General features: G+C 52.5%; 3 protein-coding genes across 3 annotated transcripts; 2 read left to right on the top strand and 1 right to left on the bottom strand.

Moving 5' to 3' along the window:
- Window positions 1–1,043: 1,043 nt before the first annotated feature.
- COCMIDRAFT_108092 (uncharacterized protein) lies at window positions 1,044–4,450 on the top strand (the record flags this gene model as incomplete). The annotated part of the gene is made up of 2 exons (XM_007694584.1): window positions 1,044–1,285; window positions 1,336–4,450. 2 exons carry the CDS (start codon window positions 1,044–1,046, stop codon window positions 4,448–4,450), a joined length of 3,357 nt encoding a protein of 1,118 aa, XP_007692774.1.
- Window positions 4,451–7,647: 3,197 nt separating this feature from the next.
- On the top strand, window positions 7,648–8,807 carry COCMIDRAFT_108079 (uncharacterized protein; the record flags this gene model as incomplete). The annotated part of the gene is made up of 3 exons (XM_007694583.1): window positions 7,648–8,171; window positions 8,228–8,716; window positions 8,765–8,807. 3 exons carry the CDS (start codon window positions 7,648–7,650, stop codon window positions 8,805–8,807), a joined length of 1,056 nt encoding a protein of 351 aa, XP_007692773.1.
- A 235-nt stretch (window positions 8,808–9,042) lies between these two features.
- COCMIDRAFT_9453 (uncharacterized protein) lies at window positions 9,043–9,581 on the bottom strand (the record flags this gene model as incomplete). The annotated part of the gene is made up of 2 exons (XM_007694571.1): window positions 9,043–9,402; window positions 9,456–9,581. The coding sequence occupies 2 exons, from the start codon at window positions 9,579–9,581 to the stop codon at window positions 9,043–9,045; spliced, it is 486 nt and encodes a 161-aa protein (XP_007692761.1).
- Window positions 9,582–10,420: the final 839 nt, after the last annotated feature.

Here is a 10,420-nt window from a genome sequence, read left to right as displayed (position 1 = left end):
CTCCCCCATCCCCCATCCCCCATCCCCCATCCATGTAAAGACGCCCAGCACTCGCGGCAGCTTCACCACCGTCCGTCCAGCCCAGCAGCACCAGTACAGCACCAGCACCGCAGCCGGCCGCCCGCCCGCATCGTGGCCGCAACCTGTAACGTGCCTGCTCTGCCAGCCCACGCCCAATCCAGCTAGACCGCTCGTCTTCCTAGCCTGGCTCCCCATTTCTATCAAGCGAAACCTCACCCAAACCCTCCCACCGCGCATCATCATCCCATTGCTCATCCCTCTCTCTCCTTCCTCCTCCCTCCTCCTCGACGCCCTTTAGTGGTCTCTAGCTACATTGGCCATCCCCCATGAGCTCGAATGCTTAGTCGGCCTTCTGCTTAATCCCTATTACTTCTGTTCTCCAGGCACTCCGGTGATCTGTCTATTCCGCCCGCCTGCTGTACAGTTCCACTCCCCATAATCCCACCCCTCTCCCCACACACACACACACGCACACACAGAGGCCCGCGACCATCCCCTCGACAGCGCTCTGCCGCTCTCGCCCGTCACTCCTTCTCGACGCCCCGCCGTCCCTCTAGTCGACGGCTCCACTGCCTCTGTACATAAACCGCCCCAGCTGCTCTTCGGCACGCCCTGCGCTCTCGCCCTAGTTCAGCTCGCTCCTCTGCACTCGCCTTGTCAGCGTTGTCCCCCCCGCTGCAACGTCGCCCGAATCCGGCCTATACTCGGCGCCGAATTGAAGCATCGCGAGTCTACTCTAGCCATTGCCGGCAATCGCGCACTATCCGGACTGGATCCATTCGCCGTCGTTGCCTCAGCCCCTCGGCATCGCCCTGCCCACATTACACACGCTTGCCCTGAGCTGAGCTGAGCCGAGCCGAGCCTCTGCTGGAAACTAATCCCTCTGCCTCACATTCCTTTGGCCGGCACCAATCTGTGTTTTTCTTTTGAAAACAATTACCCTGGCTTTTGGTAACCGAGTCATCACGACCGCCTTTTCCCGCATTAGATTATTGCCGTTACAACAGGGTCTGTAATCCATAATGGCTCCTCCCTCCAACCGCACCGACCACCACATCAATCTCAACTACATCCCCCAGTTGCCCCAGCCCCCGCTCTCGGGCTCTTCCTCGACCGGTAACACATCGCCCGTAGAGCCTCCCAACAGCGGCTCCCTTCGCTTCTCTGGGAACCCCTCAAACCCATTGGGCGCTGCAGCCGCCAGCACCAGGCTGGGCGCAGGCTCCCCATCGCACGAATATGGCGGTAGACTCTTTTCCAAACGGTTTGTCGCATCTTGAAACAAGGCACGACTCGAGCTAACGCAAATCACAGTGCACGTGAGATCCAAGCGCAAGAAGGCTTGAATCCGCAAATGTGGGGCCCTCCTACCAGCGGTAATTCGACTCCGTTGCGCGAGACCATCCCAGAGTCTCCCAACAGCGAGAATTTGAGCTTCCCCGACTTCAACAACTCTGCGCCAGAGACGGTTTCGGCTGCGCCCACGGGTCGCCGTGCCCGTGCCGGCACGCTTCCTTCGCGCTTCTCGCCTTCTGCTGCGCCGCCAGGCCTCATGTCCGCCTCGTCACTCCTCCCCAAGAGCTCGCGACCGACTCCCTCTACCAGCCCCTTTAAGCCTGGCCCGGGTACACCCACCGACACTTCGAGCTTCAACGCTCTTGGATCTACAAATGCTGCAGCCAAGTCTGCACTGCTCTCGCGCCTTCGTGCGGGCTCAATGCCTCAACGACCGGGCTACCTCCAGCCCTCTGTGTCTCCTTTCGGTAACCCCATCTTTTCCAATGGATGGTCAAACAGCCGCGACCGCAGCAGCACGCTCCAAAGCATTGCTTCGGTGCCCTCCAATGGACCGGGCTCGCCGAGGTCCTCCTTCTCTCGTGACTCCCTTGCAGACACGGATGTCAAGACTCTAGACTACCTTGGTTTGGTCGACACTCCTCAGCCTGCACGAGCTACTTTGGCTCCCTCAGACATTGAGCTTCTACTGGAAAGCCAGCGGAATGCAAACAGCCACAGCACCAACAGCGCAAACCGCTTCCGCTCTTACTCTGTCAATGCAAAGGAAAAGTACGCCGAGGACGAGGAGGATCAGTATGGCGGCTACAGTGGCGCCATGACTCCTGCCGAAGCAAACGCACTGCTCATCCATGAAGCTGTCCGCCAGCACAACCTCGAGGTCCAGGCATTTGCCAACATTGCTTCCAATGTACGCCCCAGAGCTCGTACCGCCGGTGTGCTTGACGCCCCCTCGCGAGGCGCAATGCGTTCTTACCTGCCTGCCATGGGACGTTTTGACAACGGCATGGGCTCTGGTGACATGACCGAGGATGCCGAGTACAACCTCACAGAGGCTGTCAAGAAGCTTCATTTGCCAGGTTCCAACTTGGGAGACGACGGAACGTTGGAAGGACCCACTCGGTCGTTGTGGCTCGGCAACATTCCTTCTTCAACCACCGTCTCGTCGCTACAGGTCATCTTTGCTCAGTATGGTAACATCGAATCTACACGCGTTCTTACCCACAAGAACTGCGGTTTCGTCAACTACGAAAACCTCGAGAGCGCCGTCCAGGCCAAGTCTACTTTGAACGGAAAGGAAATCTTCCCCGGTGCTGGTCCTGTGCGCATTGGCTACGCTAAGATTCCAAGTGCGGCAGCAACCCCCGGTCACAACGGTCTCTTCCCCTCGCCAAGCCCAGATCCCCTCTCCAAGGCCCAGGCTGAAGGTGCCGCTGGTTCTGCATCTGCAGCCAAGTTGAATACCGTTCCTGCAAATGTGCCATTGACTACTCCGGAGCTCAGCGATATTCGCAACGACATCATTCAAATTGTAAAAGATTTGGGTGCTACCGACGACGAGCAAACGAGCATCTCTGCCAAGGTTGAGAAGGCCGTTCAGTTCAACAACTACGTGGACGAGATCCCATCGGTTGAGGAGCCAAGCCACACCCGCATCCACGATGCCCCCAGATTGCGCGAGATTCGCAAGCGCATTGACAATGGTTCTTGCTCAAAGGAAGATATTGAGAACATTGCCATGGCAATGCTTCCCGAGATTGCTGAGCTGTCTTCTGACTACCTCGGAAACACGGTTGTGCAAAAGCTGTTTGAGTTCTGCGAAGAACCCACCAAGGAGGCCATGCTTCGTGAGATTGCTCCTCACCTAGCCAAGATTGGTGTGCACAAGAACGGAACTTGGGCTGCACAGAAGATCATCGATGTCTCCAAGTCTGAAACGATGCAGAAGATGGTTGTCGATGCTGTTCGACCCTACGCCATGGCACTCTTCCTTGATCAGTTTGGCAACTACGTCATGCAGGGATGTCTCAAGTACCAGCAATTTAATGACTTCATCTTTGAGGTCATGCTCGGTAGACTTTGGAACCTTGCACAGGGCCGGTTTGGTGCTCGTGCTATGAGGGCTTGCTTGGAGAGCCACTATGCTACAAAGGACCAGCAGCGAATGGTGGCTGCTGCCATTGCTCTCCACAGTGTCCAATTGGCAACCAACGCCAACGGAGCTCTCCTCTTGACCTGGTTCCTCGATACTTGCACTTTCCCAAGGAGACGTACAGTTTTGGCTCCTCGTCTGGTGCCACACATTGTCCACCTCTGCACCCACAAAGTCGCATACCTCACTGTTCTGAAGATCATCAACCAGCGCAATGAGCCTGAGGCTCGCGATACTATTCTGCAAGCACTCTTCTTCTCGCCAAACGATCAGGTGCTGGAAAGCATCTTGGCTGATCAGAACTGCGGTGCTACCTTGATCTTCAAGGTACTTACCACACCCTTCTTTGATGAGCAAATCCGCGCCGATGTTGTACAAAACGTACGCAATGTGCTCCTGCGCATCAAGGCACAGCCACAACAAGGTTACAAGCGCCTTATGGACGAGGTCGGCCTTTCTACCCGTGGCGGTCCTGGTCCACGTGACCATTCCGCAACCCGACCAGCATCCAAGGACAGCGTCGCGTCTGGAGCACCCAACGCCGGCAACTTCTACCAGGCTCCTCCCCCCGGCTACGATCCCGTCGCGCTTCAGCGCACAACAAGCATGGATTCAAACGGCTTTGAGCAATTCCCAATGGGCGGATACATGCCAAACATGCCGGGCATGAACAACCAACAGCAGATGCAATACCAGCAGCTCTTGGCCCGACAGGGTCAGTTCTATCCCCAGATGAACGGCTTCCAACCGCCAGCCCCTGGTATGGATGCTTACCGCAACGCCTCACCTGTTGCAGGCCCGGGCAGCTTCAACGGATCACCGATGATGCAACCGGCTAATCTCGCCGGCCAAGGTATGCCGGGCATGTATCCTCCATACGGCATGTATGCGCCCCCTCAGCACCAGCAGGCTCCTGGTGGTAACCAGCGACGTGGGAGAGTAAGCAGAAATGCATCCCCTGCGACGAGCATCCGCCGTTAAAAATCTTGTTGAAGAGATGAAGTGTCTTTGGTTTTTGGAAAGGGGTTTTGGGGAGCCTGGTGTAGGACGCCAACGACCTCACGCCTTATTTCTTTTCTTTAGATTTTGTGGTGTTGCAAATTGGGGGGGGCAAAGCAGTACCATCTTCCTGTATATGATTCGGATCTGTGCACTTATGTATCTGCTGGCGAGCATATTGAAAGAAAAAACAGACGACGCGACCGACATAACACGATACTTGTCTACGTTTCCTGGTATCAACTCTCCCTTTTTATGTCTTACTTTGGTCATATGGAATTTTGCTTGGTGTTGGTTGGAGAAGGGTCTCTTTTTCTTTTTTTTTTCCTTTTGTATTGTGCAACGAATTCTTTTATATGTCCACTACTATCTATCTTCAAAAAAGTGTCTCTCGGCTTCTTTTATGTGATTTGTGACATTCCCAGACTGATATATCGTTGATTCCCTCTGTCTCTACTGGTTTCCTTCTTTTTCGTGTACATCGGTCTCGCGGGACATGTGTGCTGTGATGTCGTGTTATGCATATTTTACGGTGGTGGTGGTGGTGGGGAGGGAGGTATGTACGATCACTTCAACACACATACACAAAAGAAAAGAAAAAAGTATAGTTATGTAATATGTAATATGTATGTATCAAGACACAGATTCAAATACGTCAGACACATCAGCAACAAAGAGATTGAACGAGTTTCTTCATCACTTTCCACACACGAGACAAAGACTATTATCTCCTCCATACACTAAACACACAGGCAAGAGGTAAAGAGAATCATGGAGAAGAAAAAAGTCACAACACGCATGTCTCTTAAGCAAAGGAGGTAGCAAACAACTCTTGATCCTCCTTTGACATTCAGCCGGACTAGCCATGTTTGCGAGGTCCATGTGGAGTCATTGGTTATAGTGTCATGGTAGGAGGCTAAACCGGTCTCGACTCGTGTTCAGTGGGTGTTATTCCAAGTGCTGGAGTAGATGATTGCACGTACGGCGGGGAGTAGAGATGCCGAGTTGTGTGAACCTTTTTTTCTTCTCATCCTCCGCATCGTGGTTGAGCCCCGTTGGCTGTCGCGTTTGGGTCATCTGCCATGAGGGGTGGGTAAGGGATGGATGGAGGGATGGATGACTGGTTGGTAAGTATGTAGTGATAAACTGAAAGTATGAAAAGGATAATCGTTAAGATCAATTAGGTCTGTAGAGTGGATATATGTATGCTTATAGCCGTGTGGTTGATTAGCTATGTTGGGCCTACCAGGTTTTATGTACGCGTAAGCTATCCCGCACAAGATTTTATAGGCATAGCTGGTGTTGGAATGACGACTTGACATGATATGATGTTGGGAGGATTATCATGACTTCGCATTCGTGGTTGTATCAGTCCGACATTGGCTGTTCCAGTAACAAGTGCTGGGCTAGTGAGATTGTGACTGCTGGCAAGTCTTTGACATGACGCTGTGTACCTTAGTCCCCTCAGTTATATTATAAAGTAGTTATCTGGTGACATGGGTTGTCGTCTGTGTAAGAGATGTAGTGATTCGGTAGAAAGGCATTAGGCTGCATCTGGCTCAGACTGGTCAACACCTCAGAGAGCACAATCTCAAATAGACCCATGTGAACGAGACCACCCCCCTCGGTATCTCGACGAACCCTGCGAATAAACCATATCGCACCCGGAGATATCCCCGGAAATGAGATGAGGTGCATGGTTGACAGTTTGTACCGTGGTACCATAACTTTCTTAGATGTCCCGGCAGCCGAACCCAGTTTTGAGTCGCGGAGCACGCCAACAGAATATACAAGTTATGAGGTTAGAGGCTGGAAGGCTTCAAATATTGCAGAAGATGCGCGAAAAGACGAATATTTGAGGCTCGAAATGTTGACAGTCCCCATGGATCCCATACGTTCATGACCATGTAGGTCCTAAAAGACGTCACGACACTTTACTGGCGATGAGGAGTATCATTAGAAGGAGAGACCTTGGATGAGCCGCTGGTGTCATCATCGATTCTCTGTAGGTTTCCGTTTAACGAACCCTGGATAGATAAAGCCGTCGAAACTCTATTTGTCAATATCTGTACATGATGTTGTAATTCTACACCCTCGTCTTCGTGCTCAGGTCACTGCATATGCCTAGCTGGAAAACGGCATGATGACCAAAGCTGTCATTTCCTGAAATGGCACTGCAAACCTGGGTCAAAGCTGCGTCAATAACGGCAACAGGTGACGGTCGAGAGCTGTTGCGAAGTGGTGCCGCCTCTGGAATATCCTGAACACCAATGATGCTAGCGAGGATCCGCTGTGCAACAGATGCAAATAGTACCGAAATGGGAAATGACTGCGCAGAGGATGAGCAACCTGCTGGTAATAACGTATTTGCTCTGCGAATCTTCGCACGGCGATCCTTTTCCACATGAGGTCATCTCACGGAAAGAGTTGACATGCACTCTGTAAAGCCAAACGCTTATCTAAGTCAGCTGCTCAAGGGCAGCTAAGTAAAAGCGTTCTTTGGTAGATTTGAGACGAGCTGAACATGAGACTTGTCAAAACTGAAACATATAGTGACACTGACACTCTCTAAGATGGAGTTGAAAGATAGGAAAGACTACAAAGCAACCACTTTGTCCCGATTAGGCGCGACTTTGACAGGGACACGGTTATTTTCGAACAGTGTAAAAGTGCGCAACCACACAAGCCGGGTGCGACAATAGGTCTCGCTGTGCGACGCATGCTACTCCGACTCAAGCGAGGTTGCATGAATGTCTGCAGTCACGAACAGGGCAAATGTGCCTGCTTATGCGAGTGCTGCTGGCGGTGTAACTGGACGGCATGTTTAGTCGAGAAAGCTTGCAGCGAGATAAGAAAGCGGATATGGACGCTTGGCAGGGCCGAAGCAGAGTTGCGTCACCATCATGCAAAAGAAAAGCGTGACAGGGCCTGGTACGTGACGGGGCTGGATCTTGTCTTGTGACGAGTGGGGGTGGAAGAAGGGAAGCAGGTGAGTAGGAGTGGTGACGGGCTGGTGTCAGGGCCCACAACAGGCACCATCGGCCATTAACCCCGCCACCCCTCTAAGGCACGCTGGATGTACCACAGACACCCTACTACATACACGCACCGCGCCAGACAACTCTACCTCAAAAAACCAGAGCTTTGTACCACCCGCGTTGCCTCATCTCCACATCGCCATGGCCTACAACTTTGTCAGGTCGTACATCGACACTTTCCGCGAGCGCACCGCCGCTATCAGCCACACATCGACGTTCCGTGAGACGGGCCAGATCACGCCTGAGGAGTTTGTGCTTGCTGGCGACTTTCTCGTCTTCAAGTTCCCTTCGTGGCAGTGGGCGGATGCGTCGTCGCCTTCGAAACGCGTCTCATACCTGCCTGAGGGCAAGCAGTTCTTGGTAACGCGCGGCGTACCCTGCCACCGCCGTCTCGACGACAACTTTGCTGGAGAAGCCGGCCAAGATGAAACCATAGTTAGAGACGGCTTTACCGCCGGGGAAGGCGCAACCGATGACGACGGCTGGCTGCGCACTGGCGGCATGGCAGCTAGCCAGGAGGCCAAGGTCCGCGATGTGCGGACAGTCGACGAGAGCGGTAACCTGGGCGCAGCAGAGGACGACGACGAGATCCCCGACATGGAGGACATTGAGGATGACGACGAAGCCATCATAAGGGACCCACAAGCCGAGTCAAACACGCAAGCGTAAGTCCACACGCCTTGCGCTTGAAGATATCCAGACATACTGACCCTCTCTACAGTCCTCTACGCACATACACGCTCTACATCACATACTCAGCACACTACCGGACACCGCGGTTATATCTCTCAGGCTATGGCTCCACCTCTGTTCCACTAAAACCCCAAGAGATGATGGAGGATATTGTTGGAGACTACAAGGACAAGACCGTCACAATCGAGGACTTTCCTTTCTTCGAGAATCCTCTAAAGACAGCCTCGGTGCATCCCTGCAAACACGCATCTGTCATGAAGGTGCTTCTCGACCGTGCCGATGCTGCCTTGAAGCTGCGACTTGCCAAGCTTAAGGCTGGCAAAGACGTTAGCAAGCTCGATAGCGGCATGGAAGCCTTGGTTGATGACACACGGTTACTGAAGCTAACCGAGCAAGCCAAGGGCAAGGATGGCGAGGAAGCCAAGGACGACTGGGAGGTACTGAGCGAGGGCGATGACGAAGAGGTGGCTATACGCGTGGATCAGTATCTGGTTGTCTTCCTCAAGTTCATGGCTAGGTAAGTTGATTTGTCCCATTACTAAAGAGCCATGCTAACACACAACAGTGTCACACCAGGCATAGAGCATGACTTCACTATGGGTGTTTGATTGTTGAGCGTCTTTCTTTGGGACATGACTTGGCGTTAAACGGCATCATCTTGATAATTATAGGGTGGGTAAACTGATGAGCGGGCGTAGCAATAGACACGGATCTGATCGGCATATCAGAGTATCAATCGCCATTTACTTTTCTCTTTTGAAAAAAAATAAGCATTTCCAAGTATTGTCGTCACTGCATGTCCGATCAAATGAAGGAGAAGAAGAAACGATCAAGTATTTGATTTTAATGACGACGACGGAAACTTCCAAAAGACTGCTTCCAGTTTTGGACTCCTTCAGGTCGACGCAGCTCCAACTCCTTGCCCTCATACCCGAAACTGCTTTCTGCGCGGTGGAACATCGCACATAGCCTGTCATACATACTGGCTTCCTTCAAAGCCTTGGGAAGAGCTGAGGGTGCTTCCAGAGTACCAGGTGCAATATCGCCAGAGAAGTCTTCTGCCTCCTCCTCAATTGTAATCTTTCCCTCGTCATCTGTTGGTAGAGCGTCCAGGAGTGCGTGCAACTTCTTGTTGAGGCGGGCCCGCCAAGGATCAACGCCGAATGATGATGCTGAAGATGAAAGGCGCTCAGCGATTTGAAACTGTTCAAGTTAGTCCATATGTTCAGTCAGATCAGGCAATTCGAAAGACATACCTCTGCCAGCCCCTGTAGTCGGTATTGCTCCGCCCGTTTTTGAAGTCGAGGTGCTGATGGTGTGATTGGTACTGCACAGGCAAGTGCGAAGAGGGCCGCGAGGACCATGAAGATGTAAGAGCGCATGTTGAAGGAGAGAAGGGGGTGCTGGCGTTGATAGTATGAATTCAATCAACTTTTGGTGGCTGTCAAAGCGAAGTGGGTGTAGTATGGATACACACGGAGATACCAGCGCTCTTATCAAAAGTAACGAAAAGAATGTAGGAGAAGGATAGAGCAAATATGTAGTTCAACCACAAAAAGAAAGGCAAGGGTTGAAGAATGAACAGATGGGGCCTGAGGCGATACCCACTTGTATATATCGGTCCACAGACAGGCCAGGGTAGCTAGTGACGAGCGGTATGCTTAGGGTGTATCAGAATGCCCAAACCTTAATCCTACGGGCTTACATGCTATATGTGTACGCACCAAAGGGCGCAGCTATAAGGCCTTCCAGAATTGACGTGGTGCCATTATTATTCCGAAACAGAGGTCCGCGCACTAGACGGCAAAGATCGGTGGCGTGGAAGAAACAAACGAGGCGATTCGCGCCCGCGTTCGATGCCCTTGTAGCGTTTGCCATGGGGCCGTCCACTGGAGGTGGCGCGATTCAACCGGTCCAGCCGTGGCATGATGCTAAACGCCGCCGTCATCATGCGAAGAAGCCTTCTCCCATTTAGCAGCAAGAACCCTAATGGCTGAGGTTGGGAGACGGCTTGGACTGATAGATTGCAGGCATCTATACGGTACCAAACTCATGAGGATGCTGACAACTCCATCAATATGTGGACTGGAAGAACTGAACAAACATCGTCACCGTAGCTCAGCTATCTGCGGACAATGAGGCTGATGTATACGTATTAGACCGAGGGATAGGCTTGGAGGATTGTGGGTTCAGTCTCGAAAGACGCAGGGGTGAAACAAGA

This window comes from Bipolaris oryzae, assembly GCF_000523455.1.
Source record: "Bipolaris oryzae ATCC 44560 unplaced genomic scaffold scaffold_226, whole genome shotgun sequence".
Taxonomy (NCBI): Eukaryota; Fungi; Ascomycota; class Dothideomycetes; order Pleosporales; family Pleosporaceae; genus Bipolaris; species Bipolaris oryzae.
This window is presented reverse-complemented; position numbering and strand designations above follow the sequence as displayed.